This window comes from Mustela erminea, chromosome 2 (genome assembly GCF_009829155.1).
Source record: "Mustela erminea isolate mMusErm1 chromosome 2, mMusErm1.Pri, whole genome shotgun sequence".
Classification (NCBI taxonomy): Eukaryota; Metazoa; Chordata; class Mammalia; order Carnivora; family Mustelidae; genus Mustela; species Mustela erminea.
In genome coordinates, this window is record NC_045615.1 from 39229904 (window position 1) to 39247655 (window position 17752).

A 17752-nucleotide genomic window follows, 5' to 3' on the forward strand; every position below is an offset into this window, starting at 1 on the left:
GTCTTGTATATCCAATTGAATACCTGATAACTCTACCTAAAAGATATCTCGGACTTAACATGTCCAAAAAGAAGCTCCTGGTCTGCCCAACTTCTCAAACATACTTTGCCCACAGATTTTCCCATTTAATTTAGTGGCAGCTTCATCCTCCTGGCTTTTCAGCCAGAAAAACCCTTGAAGTTAGCCTTGGATCTGCTTTCTTAAATCTGACATACAACACATCTGCAAATCTCATTATGTCTACCATAACCATCATCTATTTATACGCGTCTCTACCCCCTAGCAATACTGTGATTGTTTCACCTGGATTACTAGAGCTTCCTAATAACTGCCTTCCCTGCTCCCACCCAAACCCCCTTTTAATGGGTTCTACACAAAGTAGACAAAGAGAATCTATTAAAATTTAAAGCAGATCACATGTAAAAGCCCTCAAGGTCTTCCCATTTCAGTCAAAATCATCAGAATGCCTTAGGAGATGTTACATGGTCTCCTCAACACTGCTGTCTTTCTGACCTCATCTACTAATCACACTTTCACTCATTCTGCTCCAGCCACATTGGCCTTGGCATTCCCAAAAATATTCCAAGCATGCTCCTGCCTCAGGAATGCTGGACTTGATCATCACAATCCCAGCTTATTCTTTCCTAGATACACACAGTGATTCATTTCTTCACCTCTGTCACATTTTTATCCAATATCACTTCCTTCTGAGAATTTCCTGACAAGCAGGCTGCTGTCCCTGAACTCTCTTAAATTGAAGTAGAGTTGACATACAATGCTATATTAGTTTTAGGTGTACAATAAAGTGATTTGACAATTCTATTGAGTGTTCAATGCTCACCATGATTAAATGTATTCTGCCATCATACCTTGTTATTATAGTATTATGGATTATATTCCCTATGCTGTACTTCTTATCTCTAGGACTTATTTGTTCTATAACTGGAAGTTATATATCATCATCTTAGAGATTACATATTGTGCTTATTTGATGTCTCTTTCTTTCCAAGAAAAAGTACACTCATTGAGGCTCAGTGTTTTTCTTTTGTTTTATCTATTTTATCTATTTTCTATTTACTTTAACTATATGCCCATCTTCTTGAACATTGCTTAGTACATAGTTGGTGCACAATAAATACTTGCTAAATGAATCTATTGTGTAAAAGTGCTTTATAAACTGTTATGAATAAATGAGGCATATTATTAACTCCTGAATGGGTAATAAGCACCTTCCACTCATATTTTCAATCTTCCAATTAACCCTTTGAGTAGTTTTTCATCCCTATCAACATTTTAACAGAGTAGGCTTACAGAGATTAGATCTGCTTGTTGTCCAAACCTTCATAGCTAGTAAGCAGAGAGCAGGAATTCAAATCCAGATTTAACGGAAGAGACTGACTTTCAACCATTAAGCATGTTTACTTCATACAACAGTTCCACTGGATATTAACTGGAAAGTTAAGGGACTTCATGACAGAAGTCTTGTAATAGATGGGGATTTACAGAGAAAAATCCTTCAAGAATATGTCAGGGATTGAAATGTCTCCAGAGTATTCTTGGAAGCCTGACATTTCAATTTATATCCCTGCATGATATTCCTAATAAGCAAAAAATTAACTATTTGGGGGAAATGCATGATATTTTTGACAAGTCTGACACAAATCTAGTTTTTTAGGAGTTTTATTCTCAGTACAGTATACTACATAGTTCATTCTCATCCCCTAAAAGAGTTAATCCTGGTTGTCTCTGTCTTTATTCCAGATACATAACCAGTAGGATGAAATTTCCCACATTTCTGGTTATTAAGATATAGATTTGGTCTCTGTGGCTCTTATTAAAGACAAACCATCACATTTCTTACCCAGGTAAAACCGTCACTTTCATTGCTTCTTTCCTGGTTGCCTACTCTTTAAAATCTGTATTTCATTTAATTCCCCTACTCTGTCAGGAGGGAGATTTGCACAAGCTCTTTTCAATGGAAAAAAAAGTGCTGCAACCAGTCCCTAAGAGGCCAGATATACCACAGTCTTACCTATATAAGTTCCAGGTGATATTCAGAAAACACACACACACACACACATACACACACAGTAATGAAACATCTTAAAACATTATAAACAATCAAAATTTGTTATAACAATGTTCTTATTTTTAAGTTTAATCAATTCATCCATTAGAAGATCTCTTGATTATTTCATGAAGCAAAGACTTTTTCACCCCTATATAGACACAGTTTTCAAGACTGGCTGATGCTGTTTCTGTGTGGCAGAGCATTAAAAATAACAAATGGAGGAGCAGGGATAACCAGCTCTTCTTCTCCCTAGCCAGTCCTGATGATAGAGCACACAATAACTGATGTTTAAGAAAATGACATGAAGTCATGTTTAAAAAAATACACTGTATCACATATTCCCGGTTGAAGAGTATGAGATGGTATACAATATAATTTAGAAAGAGTCCCATCAAAATAGTTTTATGTTTAGTTTGGCACTCTTGGGGAGTTTAGATTTTAGTTATCTGTGAAAATTACTTAATAATTATTGCATGAAAGTCAAAGTAGGATAGATTAACTGTTTAAAATATCCAAATATATGAAAAGAAAAAAAAAACTTGGTTTAATTATGGAGTTCATAAACATTGAGAAATTCTAGTTAAAGGTCAAGTTTGTTTTTTTTTTTAAGATTTATTTATTTTATTTGACAGAGAGATAGATCACAAGTAGGCAGAGAGGCAGGCAGAGAGAGGGGAGGGGAAGCAAGCTCCCTGCTAAGCAGAGAGCCCAATGTGGGGCTTGCTCCCAGGACCCTGAGACCATGACCTGAGCTGAAGGCAGAGGCTTAACCCACTCAGCCACCCAGGTACCCTCAAGGTCAAGTTTTGAGGGAAGTCTAAAAACAGATGAGAATAAGGTTGCCTTCAATTCTAAAAGTCTATTTTAAAAGTGTTGAGTATATAGTGAGTTATGTAAGGACATAACTCATTCCTGACACGAGAGAAAAGCACAGAATACTTTACCCAGGGGCACTCGGGCAGCACTTGCATCTGGGTTGATCCAGAAGGACAGCCAGGAGAGAACCACTATCAGCAAGGTTGGGGCATAAACACCCATCATGTAAAAGCCGACCTGTCTCCTCAGGGTGAAGATGACTTCCACACAGGTGTAGTACCCTTTTGGAAACAAACTTTATGTTAGAAATCAGAGGGGCCCACCTACCTACAACAGCAAAAACCAATAATGTACCTGTAAATTATAAGTCACTTCCATTTGAGACAGTTTCACAAAGTAAATTCCACAAAGAGAGTTTTCTCTTATAAATATATAATTTATTTGGTGTAAAGGTTGACATGATAGGACCCGTCTCACCTGACCTTTCACAACCTTATTATGATGTTGAGAAATAGATACCACATGCTGTTCCACTATGTCAGGGTCACAGCTTTTAAGTCTTTGTTCAGGGAATTGGCAATGAACTTAAACTTTTCATTACCCATGGGCACTGTCAGAGCAACTGATCTGAAGGAGTCATATAGGGAGCAGTAAATCAAAGTGGAACAAGTCTAAAAAGAAACATTCCACGACTATGTATTGTCAGTATAATTTTTCGGCTACATGTACCACTTCTTATCTAGAAAGCATAGCAGTCTACAATAACTCCTATGCATACTTAAACCTTAAAAAATTAAGCATATTGTAAGTAAATCTTAGCAAGGATAAGAAATACATGTTTTCAGGCTATAGAGATAAAATATTATACAGGGTAGTTATCTGATATTCCTCTCAATTCTGTCCCATCTGTCACTCCAGGCGCTCAAACGTGCTTTATGAGGGAAAGGACTTCATTGTCAGAAGCTGAGACAAATGCAGAAATTGCCTTACAACATAATTCTAGGGATGCCATGATACCAACTAGTCCCCCAAATTAATCACAAATTATGGGCAGCCTCATCAGAGCCTTTGCTGACTTGAGAAACAAAATAAGTGACAAGATATTCTTCTAGCACTGGAATAGAAAAGAGACTTCTAGATGTTTGAGACTTTTTTTAAAAAAATGCTTTAGTCCTTTCAGTTAGCAATTTAAATACAATAGTTAATGCTTGAAGTGCTTAATTTTGATAAAAATCTCATTTACCATTCAGAAAAAAGCAAGGCTATGTGCAAATAACAGAAAGTTAATATGTCTCCAATTGTGTTTACCTTAAACACCAGTATTTCAAAATGCTAAAATAAATAAATGAATAAATAAATATAATAATTATGGGGAAAGGACAATATTTTTTTTTTGCTATTTTATATTTTAAAAGTAACATTTACTTAATCTTCCTAGTTAGGAAGAATATACACACTTCTAGCACTAGAACAATCTTCAAATTCATTCATTAATGATACCTATGGTGATACTGGCACACAATAGGATCTTAAAAAATGTTAAATAAAAGAACAGCTATTCACATCCTCTTATTAAGTAGCTTAGACCAGAAATTTATCCTTTTCCCCATGAGAATTATAATCATTGCTAACTCTGAGAGATTAGAATATTGGGGCTAATGTAACAAAAATTAAGAACTGACTGGAACTTAAGTAAATTCTAATTATGCCAAATGTTTCCAAATTATATAAAACAAAACAAAACAAACAAACAAACAAAAACAGCATGTTTGTCTTCTTTTTTAAGTACATTAAAAGTAGAAAATCAATTTAAATTATTCACAGGTTTTTAAAAGATACAAGAGGTCAAACAATGAAAACTCCCTCCCTTGTGTCTTCCCACCACTCATCTTAACTTCCTGCCTGCAAAAATAAGAACATGTTTCTAACTAAAAATCATGTGCAAAATTTCCAAAATAGAATCTTTCATAATTCCAGTTTTCCGCAGTTAAGAGAGTCACGGTACCTCCTAAAAGTGGTTCTGAAGTACCTGGCTTTGCAATAGTATCACTTACTCAAGTTCATTTTATGTGTACCTAGTGCCTGTGAGATAGAGAACAACATGTATGTGTTTACTGCATATTTTTAGGTACCCTAAATTGTCACAAATATTACAACAACTTACTCTAGGGTTGCTCACTCTAAAATGAATTTTGCATTCCATCCCACCACGTTTAAATAACAGCCTAAATAACAGGACTCCTATAGTCTGAAGCTGGTTTCCACCCCCTTCTTTTATGAAGGCACCCACTAGGGGAGCTTCCCAGGACTGGGATGAATTCGACAATAAAATATATGCTTGGATATAATAGTGATTTGCTCCATAAACTTTTATGAGAAACATTTCTTGATCTTTTTTGATCTTTTCCTAGTACTGTTACATTTATGAGAGGCAGGTGGGCAGCTAATTGATATAAATGTTCATTGGCAAATTCAATTTACTTTCTATTTCCTGTGAGGTTTTATTTCACTATTATTCACTTAGGCTTTCAATTTAAGTATTTCTGTATACTTGTTTTCCTATCCGTCTCTCCACCTCTGTAACATCTATAATTATAAAATAACTGTAATTTTTAATAAAGTTAAAGCCAAATCATCATTTCTGATTATTTCTGTACTAGTTAAAGAAAATACTGTCCATCATTTTATAAATGTTTCTGTCTATATCTTTTTCACTATTTTACATATTAGGCATTCATATATTTATAAGTTTCCATATTTATAAATACATATCTAAATATTATCCAAATATTAAAATGTTTTACTTATATTCATATGATGACTCATGTAAACACTGATAACATGCTTACTGAAACACAGTAAATGACAATTATCATTATGTTAGACATAAGTTCTTTTATCGTTATTTTGTGTAGCTAATGAGAGATCAGCGACTTACTTAAAACAGCTCAAAAAGGACCACAAAAAACTTTCGTGTTTATAATCTTGAGTAACCTCTCAAGCACAAAAGGATCTTATTTATTTTATGTGTGTACCATATTAGAATATAGATCTATAAAAAGACAGAGATATCTCCTTTATTCCTTGTTGCATCCCCAATGAAGGTTTTTAGATGTAGGACTTAAAGGTAAAAAAAATAAGTTAAAAAAAAAAACACCCAGGATTTTCAATGCTATCTCATAATTTTATGCTATTACATAAAATCAGAAATAAAATTACTAGCTTTATTTTCATCTTTAGACAAAGCTTAAAACTTCAATAAGGTCATTTCGAATTTCTCAAAACAATTTTGAGCCTATTCATTTTGAAATATTAACCATATAATCTAGATGTGGATAACTATTTGCAAAGTGTAGGAGGACTGACTTCACAGGTAGTATAGCAATGTCAGACTCACTATTCCAGTCATCACTCAGTAACTATATGACTTGGGTAAGTGTCTTTGGTCTATTATCCTAACATGTAAAAAAGGGAAAATAAAAGTACTGAATGCATAGGGTGGTTGTGAGAATTAAAATAGAGTTCCTGCAGAGCACTTAAAATAATGCCCAACAAACAGCAAGAAATCCAAAAGCTATCTACCAAATATGTGTTTCTACACAACAATCTGAAAAGGATTGTCCTTGGCTTTCAAGCCTTTTTTTTTTTTTTTCCATTACTAGGTGACCTGTCAAAGTTTCTAAACACGGTAGTGCATTTCCCTTAATTTGAGTGAGTACAGAGAAAAGGAGTACAGTTCTTCATGCAGCAGCTGACATTGATTTGCCTGCAACTTTCCACAAGTCCCTCAATCACTGTGCTCCTCAGTTATTTTCTGTGTTAAATAAAGGAACTGGTTCAGAACTGTCAATAAGATCACTAAAAGCCCATGTATCCAAATCATACATGAGTGTTTTGATGGTCAAATTTTTTAAGAGTTCTCAGGTTTTCCTTTTTAAAAAACTTTATAATTTCTTTTAGCAGTGTATTTGTTTTTTATCTCTCTTGTTCTAATATACTATAAACTCTATAACAGAAGGAGCTATTTATATATAAATGCTATATAATCCATTAAATTATGTGAGTGTCAATGACAACAGATGCTCAAACTAACTTTATCTCCAAGTTGCCTAAGTGTTGCTTTTACTGTAGCCCTGTAAATGTGTCAAAGTTCACTCTGCCTTTTTTCGTATTATATTTTGTCTTTGATGATGCCATGATGGCAGCATTATAAACTCAAACATCTGATCTCCCCGAATCCTACACAATTACAGTATACATTTTTATTTTTGCAAGTCAACATAAATGTTACAATACATTAAATTATATCTATTTCTCTATCTCACTTTTTAAGATTTATTTATTTATTTAAGAGAGATTGAGAGTGAAAGAGCAGCCGTGGGTTGTGGGGGGTGGGCAGAGATAGTCTCAAGGTGACTCCCTCCTGAGTACAGAGTTCTACACCACCTTGATCTCAGGATTCTAGCCAAAATCAACTGTTGGGCACTTAACCAACTGAACCACCCAGATGCTCCTAATTATATCTATTTCTGAACACCTTTGTCATATCTTTGTTTACTTCCTCATAGAAAATTAGAATTTCATAATTCAAAATTGAAATGATTAGTTTGAAAATAATGAGCAAAATTCAATCAGCCTTTTATGTATATTACTATAGGAAAAGCCATTATATTTAATAACTGAAACCCTCAATAACTATAACGGTCAGTTGTGACTCAAATGTTGTATATGAATCATATTATTAAAGTATTGATTAGTGGGTATATTTTCATTTCTGCAAAGCTTGAAGTAATGTAGTGAATGAGGTTAATTTGTTGTGCTTTTCACAATTAGCATTCCATAACCTAGGCCAACAATATTATACAGGCAATATTAACTGATGCCCAGTTATTCTCCGCACTTTCCACTTCCTGCGTAGCATAAAGATCAGTGCTTTCTGTAACTAAGAATATGGGTCAACCAACATCTAAACCTGCCTAAAAGACAGGAGACAAGTGTGTATGGACTACATTCATCAAATCCATGATGTTTGGTCCCAAACTGAAACTTGCCAGAAAAAGAGTTTCTTGGCAACACCTAAGAAAACTATTGCCTGGGAGAGTTCATATTACTAAAATAAAAAATTGAAAACCTCTTGTTATGTAGTTACATAAAAGCAAAACTATGTAGTAATAAACATTTTTAAGAACTTTAGTGAATGTCATTTTATGAAAGATTTAAATATATGAAGGTAAAGATAAACTACTTATAAATACTGAACTCACTATTTAAATAATTTCCTTCTATTCTGTTCCTGATATATGTTAAAATTGAAACAAACCTTTGAAACAGGACTTAGTTTTGTTTAATTCAAAGAATATTACTTACCAGTGCCTTTATAGTATTTTGTACAGTTGCCATATTCTATATCTTCCTTTTTAATATCAAACTGAGGCAAGGCGATTTTTTCTAACTGAACAGGATCCCCTGACTGCCAGATAAATCGTAAATCATCAGTTGTATAGCCAACTATAAACAAAAGTAAATAAATAAAAATATTAGTTTGAAAGGTAATTAATATTTTCTTAATATTTTAAGAATCCAATTATTACACACATAAATGGTAAAATAACAGGTCATTCTTCTTTGAAACTCTTGTTAAAAATGCAGAGATAAAATCTATGGCTATCAATGAAAACAGTAGCACAAATTTACAGATAATTGGCTTAAAGAAAGAACAAACCAAAACAATGAGCATATGGTACACAGTTACAATCTCACTGCCTCCTATATAGTAGCATACTTTGCTATGTCAGATTTCAGAGCTGTCATCAATAAAAAGTAAATAGGTCATACTAGCTTTCTGAATATATTCAGAATAAACTCATTCACAATTATACAATATGCTACCTGAAAATTAAAAAAAAAAAAAAACCTTAAGCACAAATCACTTATATTTTTGAAGAAATAACTACAAACTTCCCTAAGGGAGTTGCATTGCACAGGAAAGCAGGAAAACAGTCTCTCAAGTGGACATCATTATTAAATGTGAAAGCACATATTTTGGGTTTAGGTAATATGGCTACAACCCAAGGATCCTATGGGGTTTTACAGCATATCATAGCCTACCATTCAACTATAAGTACTTGGATTTTTCAAAGCAATACTTCAGTGCATCTGACAATAGATTTGAATATAAATACCCACTTGGAATTTCCTACACAAATACATAATAACACAGGCATAAATGGATACAACACACAAAAACCTACATACATACATACACTTACATCTGCAAAATCTCAATTTATAGTTAGAAAGCACTTAAGATTGTTCAGATTTAGGTTCCAGCTTCAGTAAATTTTTTTTTAAACAGCAGATAACCACAAAGTAACTTTAAAGCATATCATCTAGCAAGTATATACATATTTTACAAGGCTATTCTTTATTTTTTTGCTGAGAGAGTTCATTGAATATAGGTCTTCAGGCTAAGACTTCCTTATTTTAGTGTTAGTTTTTCAAGTTTTATGTCCTACTTTTATTTTCAAAGGATAAGCATGATTAGCAAATTAATTGGTATATTTTAAAGACAATTATTTCAATAATTATTTCAGTTAATATACTTTATGCCTTAATGTGGTATATCTTTCATGAAAGTGAAAAACATATGATCATAGAAACACAAAAATCCCAATTTTGCAAAAAAAAAAAAAACTTTTTAGACAATCCACAGAAATGACTACTTGGTAGGATTTAGGTGCTGTTTTTTAATATTTTCAAATTTTATGATCTGAACATGTGGCTTTAACAGTAGAACAATTATGATTTTCTCCTTTATTTATATTATCAATTCAAATGATGATGGCAGTTGGAACAATTTAGCAGTGTACACCTACATAAACTGAAAGCAAAACCTAGCACCCAAAAGATGTGTCTATCTTAGTAATTACTACAGTAAAAGAATAACAATTATCCTAAATAAATTATTCTACTATTTGTAATAAAAAGCATTAGTTTGACCATTGTTATCTAAGAGATTAGCAGAATGTACTGGTTAGAGATTTTAAGAATTTGTATTCCTATAGTCACTTAGGGTCTCATTTACATACAGCTCTCCAGTTGCATCTTGCAACGTTGTGTATCCATGGGAAACAAGGTCAAGTCCAAAGGGCATGAAAGAGTAATAGATAACCTGAAAGTAGAAACAGAGGTCTTAGATGTCACTTAATGTGTTTGTCTGTGATAATCTGAATTTACACACACACACACACACACACACACACACGTAGGGCTGTACAAATATTATTAAAGAGTACCTCATGCTGACAAGAACATCTCCATCACGAAAAATAAAAAGAAGGATATTTTCCTGGGTCACATCATGAAAATTGGCACTTTTTTCATTTGCGAAAAATAAGTCAGGTTTCCATAGACATTTGTACATTGTGGGATCCACCGTCAGTGCATCCGAGCCCCGAAAATCACTAGGGAGCTTCAGCCTGGGATCATTCCACTTCTGTCTCAAGAAGATGTTAACTCTATAGTCCTGGAAAAAAATTGTGTGCATGCGTGTGTTTACTGCTATTTGAAAGAATATATTCAGCACCAGAATGAAAAGAGTTTCAGTGATAAGCAGCACAGATATTTTTATTCTCCCCCGACCAAACAGGATCAAAACTGCTTGGTCACTAAATATAAAGACACCATTGTGTCTATGTAATAACTTTACAGAAATTTCCTTAGCACTTGCTAGCTCCGATATCAAAATATAACTTTACCAATAATTGCTTCACCTTTTTACAAATACCAGTTATGCCAGTTGGTTAAGTGATATTATCATAAAAAATAAAAAATTTAAATAAAAAAAAACATGAGATTACTAAATATTGTCATTCTTCCTCCAAAAAAGTAGAATAAAATTTAATTAAAAATAGATAAGCAGCCAAGGGAAAATATTTCTACTTGCCTTTTACTAAGTAGCAAGCTATAAAAACAATATATAACATGTATATATGTCTATAACACATATACTTATCTACATATATGTAATAAGGAAAAGATAAACTATTCTTGACTACTCATGTGTATATGATTGTAGAGAGAATGTGATAAAGTCAAATGAGACTTGCATCGTGCAAAACAGATTAAGCATATCAAAATTTGAGTTACGTTTATTTAAATAAGAAGAAAAATGTTTTGAAATCCACTAAAAAGCTGGCCATTTTACTTCAGTTTTTTGTCTATCTTCAAAAATACTCATTTTAAAACTTTGTAAAAATTGAATTATGTCAAGACATAGATATTAAGAATATGAGAACCTAGAAACATGTTTAGTAGTTAATACATTTTATATCGTCAGTGAAATGGGGGTCTGCCACAAATCAGATCGTTAGCATGTACGTACTTAGCACTGAGCATGGTGCTCAGGACTTTTGATTTTAATTTTACATACTGCACTCAGAACATGCACAGAAGTGCTCAAGGTAAAAATTGTTTTGGGATTCAGCTTCCTTTCTTTCAGTCATTCAAAATTCACAAAATGCTGTCTATCTATAACCTTTCAACATGATGAAAATGAATCAAAATCCAAAAAAGCAACTAGGAAGGAAGACATTATAGATCATCTTTTATTTAGTAATAAGAATAGATTTCTATGAAACCTAAGTGTACATGTTTTATGTATGTATAACATATAAAATAAAACATAATCAAGGAGTAGTAACTGTCCCAGTAAAAAAGCTTGGAAAATTTACTTTCTCACATGATCTTCAGACTCTACATAATAACTGTAGAAGGGTAAGGTACGTAGTAATGACATCCACATAATGAAGTATAGATAGTTAAATAAAATTTAAACTACCTACATCTCATAGCTACTCTAAACTTAAGATTTATTTAAAAAATTCAACATGTATAATACAAATTGATTCTTAAAAATCGTATGCAGATGATGCTAGAGGACCAAAGTCAAATAAATTAAAGATTATATAAGCTGGCAATGAACATATATGCAGCACTGATTAAAAAAAAGATAGTATCTTTCTAATCAAATGAACATGGAATTAAGGAGGGAATAAAGGAGGCTTAGAACTCTGGAAAATAAAGAGCTGCATTGTACAACTGTATGAACTGTCAAAATATACAACTATCTTAAAACTCATAATGGGACTTAATTGCTTCACATCTGACAGTGATTATGACAAAAAGAACTAACTCAGATGCATCCAAGACAAAGGCTTATCTACATCACATGGTGAGACTTCCAGAAGACCTCATCTTGCTTCCTGATGCAAGCTTTTTTCCATTCCAGGCAAACATGCATGGCCCTCCCCTTTAAAAAGAATACACATTAGGTTCAATTATTTTCTTTTTTCGAAAAAAGATTTGAGAGACAGAGAGAGAGCACACAAAGAGGGGTAGGGGGAAGAAGAGAGAGAATCTCAAGTAGACTCCCTGCTGAGCATAGAGCCCGATGTGGGGCTCCATCCCACGACCCTGAGATCATGACCTGAGCCAAAACCAAACCTCCAACACTGAACCCAATGGGCCACCTAGGTGCCCTGGGGTTTGATTTTCTAATAAGATATCAGTTACATTACCTTAGCTAAAGCACATGGTTGACATACACTTGACATTACTTTGAACACTTAACAGTATTCAACTTTAAATTATTTGCTAAAAAGCTTCCTTGGAATGACCTGCTTAAATTATCAGCATTCTAAAATTAGGTAAACTAAAGCTATTTTATTACCTTCTCTATGTACTGTGTCTTATCAAAAGGTATATCATCAAAAACTACATCTTTAATCTTCCATATTTAAAATGTGCATTCACAATGTCATGGTAAAATATACATCCTTAACCTGTTTGCAAGGATTAGTATGAAAAATAACCAGATGACTTTGCTATGTATCTGTAAACACATTATTAAAGCCATGACTCCTTACTTTGGTCATTACATGAAAATATACAAGGTAAGTTCTTCTATATGTAATTTCTCATTTGTTTATACATATATAACTATAATACAACTATTTAGGTATTTACTATGTGCTAGGCATATTTAGTCTAAGGCTTTGCAAAAAGAAATATATTCCTCAGAGTTTATACTAAAAATACTTTCCTGATTCTCTTATATGCTTCCTATTACAGGAAAGCAAGACTGAACTATCGTATCATTTTTTTTAAAGATTTTATTTATTCATTTGACAGAGATCACAAGTAGGCAGAGAGGCAGGCAGAGAGAGAGAGGAGGGAGCAGGTTCCCTGCTGAGCAGAGAGCCTGATATGGGGCTTGATACCAGGACCCTGAGATCATGACCTGAGCTTTAACCCACTGAGCCACCCAGGCGCCCCTCGTATCATATTTTTCTTTTCACCTGGCAGCTACGGCACAAAAGACTAAATTCTATAGCCAGTTGAATTAATAATTTCTCTCCCATATCCTTGTATGACTATCACTGTGTGGTTCTTGCATATTTAGTCCTATTTCAATTATTACCTTGCATATTTTTGGTATTATGATACACCTAAAACATTTGACAGAAATAGAGATGAATCAAAAGTCAAATAACAATTTAGGTATTGTCTTTTTTTTTTTAAAGAATATTTATTTATTTGACACAGAGAGAAAGAGAGAGAGAGTGCGCACAAGCAGGAGGAGTAGCAGGGAGAGGGAGAGGGAGAAGCAGGCTCTGCACCAAGCAAGGTGCCTGATGCGGGAGTGTATCCCAGGACCCTGGGATCATGACCTGAGCCAAAGACAGACCCTTAATCGACTGAGCCACCCAGGCACCCTGGATTGTCATATTCTTGACAAGATTCTGTCAACATTGTTTGTATGCCACTTCCCAGAAACTGCCAATGTGGCTTTTAAAATCAGGATGCTTTATTTTAGTCTAAAATGAGGTTTTCATATTTTAATAGAATGTTAGCTCTATGTTTAGAGATACAGATATTAAGACCTATTGGTATTCTTTAGATGAAATTTGGAATGTATGTTAGTTTACATCATGGTAATTAATTTCCAATGACATATCGATATTTTATAACAATACTCAAGATATCTGACAGGAGTTAAAGCAATTCTAAGCTTTAACTTGGGCATATTTTGCATAATTAAAAATAAGCCACCTTGCAATGTCTTGGGTAGAAATTTAAAAATTACCCCAGAATTACTACTGAGTTCTCCTTAAAATCTCCATACATACACACATTCTTTGGGGGAACACTCTTCTATATTCCACAATTCTATCTCCAAAAATTGTATGGGTAACTCATCTAAAATTATACAGCAAAGTTATTTTTCTTTTAAAACTTTAAAGTAATTCGAATGGTGCTTCCCCATGTGAAGTTCATTCTTCTAAATCCTTCTTGAAGTCTAATCAGTGCTTCCATCAATCCAAGAATGACTTTATAATGCTTATATCTTTATATCAGTTCTTAAGTTCAAAACATTTTAACCAGCCAAAAGCTGATTAAAGCCCAGCGTGTGGCCCTACATAATATCAAAGGTTTTGACAAAACAAAACCTATCTGTGGAAAAAATTACAAAATTACAAATTATATAAGAATGTTTTAATGCCATCCCTTTTAAAATTCTATCTATCATCACAAGTAATTTTTTGTAGTTATATTAATCAAATTATAGAGTCTAATATAACGGAGTCAACATAGACTTGGAAATACAAAGTTTCTCACTCAAGTTTCAGCTCTGAATCTTATAGCTTTGACTCTGAGCAAGTTTCTTAAACTGTCTGAGCTCAATTTTTAACATTAAAAAATAAGAATCTTAATTCCTAATGTGATAATTCAATAAAATGCTCAATATAAAAGATTAATATAGTGACCACTATATAAATATCAGTTTCCTTTCCATTAAACATCCTTGAGAATCTAGCTACAGAATATATCATTTATTTCCCAAAGATGTTTATTTAAATTCCTCCTAAATCTCTAGGTGATGGGTTGGCTCACTCATTCAATTCAAAAATTATTTATTAACCATATATTACTTTCCATGCTCTAGGTACTAAGGACACACTGTGAGTACTCTCAGACTTCAAAGAAATAATTGTCAGTTACATTGACAATCAGTCAAATATAAAACAATTTGAAAAAGACTCTGAAAATGGAAATAGATTGCTATGGGGCATGTAGACTCAGGATTAGTTAGTTAAAAGTAACAAAGTGAACTGACACCTACACTGAGACTTGAAGACAGGACAATTAGACAAATGTGGGTCTGAATTATGTCCTATTATGTGTCCTAAGGCTAGTCACTTAACTTCTCTGAGCTTAAATTCATCAATAAAATTAATCCTCAGTTATTCACAAGAATCAAATGAAAGGTCGTACCTAAAGCATGAAACCTGGAACAAAGAGGGTACTCAAAAGTTAACTAATTTATTATATGTATTATTAACTCTATTACCATTATAGTTATTATCACCACTTTGAAATGTTTCACAACTACCATTGACAGCATTCCTTTTCTATAGTTACAAAGATGCCACCTGAAAGTTTCAATTGGTTATTGAACATCAAAACTGACTTTAATTCTATTCTTTAAAAGATTTTAAAAAATGTTTTTTGGGTAACAGATGTGAAGACTATGTTAGTAGCTGGTTATAAAAAGATGAATATAATACAGTACTAGAAAACAAGGCAATTTCTGATTATTAATATGAATTATTAGTATCTGATCAACCTAATATTATTCAGATTTCAAAGACTTAAGATACATCTACTAACAATGGTAGGTTTGTTTTGTGGACTAACAAAATAAAACATCTATGGTTTTTATGTTCAAGACTAAATTCAATGGTTACAAAAGAGACTGAGTTAACAATCAGTTTTACTTTGCTAGGTTAAACATTCATTTCTTCCTTCATTTTTTCATTCATTAAATAATAATTCATTAAGAGCTTTCTATGTTTGAAGGTCTGAGTTACCAGTCTGAGAGAGATAAAAATTTGAGGGCCATACCCTCAGGAAGAGATTTTTTTTTAATTGTGTTATGTTAGTCACCATATAGTACATCATTAGTTTTTGATGTGGTGTTCCATGATTCATCGTTTGTGTATAACACCCAGGGTTCCAGGAAATCCATGCCCTCCTTAATACCTATCACCAGGCTCACTCATCCTCCTACCCACCCTCCCTTCTAAAATTCTCGGTTTGTTTCCTGGAGCTCATAGTCTCTCATGGTTTTTCTCCTACTCCGATTTCTCCCCCTTCATTTTTCCTTCCTCTTAGTGTCCACCATGCTATTCCTTATGTTCCACAAATAAGTGAAACCATATGATAAGTCAAACAGGAAGTGATGATTAAACAAGTAAGGGAATAAATGGTAAGGATTCTAGGGGTGACAGCACTTACTGAGAGAATAAATGATCACTACAGACACAGGTCAGGAAAGCCTGCAGATAGTGAGTCTGGGGAGTTCTCTAAGAGTTGGCAGAATTTTAACAGGTGGTGATATTAAGAAAGGGCAGGACTAAAGTAGCAGGCAAAAGTCACTGTTTCTCAAGAGTTTTGTCAGCAATACAAAAGAATCACTAAATACCAAGAAACATAAAGTAGCAGAAATAATCAAGATCAGTACTAAAAGGAGGCCAGAGCATGAGACAGAGGTTTGGGAGTGGCCAGGAGAAAGATGCTAGTTAAAGTCAAGACCAAGAAGAAATACACAAAATACATCTTAAAATGTAAAAATAAGAATACAAACAACCCCATTAAAAAAACAATGGGCCAAAGATCTTAACAGACACTTCACCAAAGAAGATATACTGATGACAAATAAACCTATCAAAAGACGTTCCACTTCATATGTCGTTAGAGAGATTCAAATTAAACAATTAAAACAATGATACCAATTACACAATGATCAGATAGGGCCAAATCCATCACACTGACAACACCAAATGCAAATGAGGATATGGAGCAAAAGGCACTCTCACTCACTGATGGTGGAAATGAAAATGGCACATCCACTTTCGAAGAGAGTTTGGAAGTTTCTTACAAAACTAAATATTTTCTTACAACACTGTACTCCTTGGTTTTTACCCAAAGGAACTAAAATCTTACACAAAAACCTGCACGTCCATTTTTATAGCAGTTGTATTCATAATTGCCTAAATTTGGAAGCAACCAAGATGTCCTTCAGTGGGTGAATAGTTAAACTGTGGTACATGCAGACAAAAGAATATTAGTCAGCAAGAAAAAGAAATGAGCTATCAAGCGATAAAAATATATGCAGGAACCTTAAATACATGCCAGTAAGTAAAAGAAGCCAATCTGAAAAGGCTATATGCTACATAATTCCAATTACATGACATTCTGGAAAAGGCAAAACTTGGATACAGTAAAAATCAATCAATCAATCAATCAATCAGTGGTTGCCAAGGATTATAGGGGAAGGAGAGATGAACAGGCAGAACACAGAGGACTTTTAGGGTACTGAAATTCTTCTATATGAAATTATAACTGGATACATATGTTCAAACATTTGTCAAAACTCATAAAATGAACAACAAGAGCAAACCCTAATGTAATCTACAGACTGGTTGATGATGTGCTATTGTAGGTTCACTGATTGCAACAAATACACCCCTTTGGTGCAAAGGTTGATAGTGGGGGAGGTTGTAGGTAGGGGGCGTAGGGAGTATATGAGAACTCTCCATATTTTCTGCTCCATTTTGCTGTGAAGATAAAACTGCTCTCAAAAAAAAAAAAAAAAAAAAAAAGGTCCAGTTTTAAAAGTAAGGTACTTGGTACTTCTGATCTGTCAAATAAATAAATAAAAATCTTTTTAAAAAAATGATCTTTAAAAGTAAGGTACTTGGTACATAAATACATTTCAAAGATGTCTACTGCATACAACTA

At 33.4% G+C, this 17752-nt stretch overlaps 1 protein-coding gene across 2 annotated transcripts in view; it reads right to left on the reverse strand.

Moving 5' to 3' along the window:
* GLRB (glycine receptor beta) overlaps positions 1-17752 on the reverse strand; it is a 100761-nt gene that overhangs the window by 31686 nt on the left and 51323 nt on the right. The window contains exons 1-5 of one of the 2 annotated variants that reach the window (XM_032332695.1): positions 10571-10574; positions 10183-10412; positions 9976-10058; positions 8255-8395; positions 3016-3168 (exon numbers count right to left, since the gene is read on the reverse strand). In XM_032332695.1, coding sequence (XP_032188586.1) covers positions 3016-3168; positions 8255-8395; positions 9976-10058; positions 10183-10412; positions 10571-10573 — 610 coding nt within the window. In that variant the 5' untranslated portion in view covers position 10574. Of the gene's footprint in view, positions 1-3015; positions 3169-8254; positions 8396-9975; positions 10059-10182; positions 10413-10570; positions 10575-17752 lie in introns of those variants that run through there. The other variant, XM_032332694.1, reaches the window with a different exon arrangement.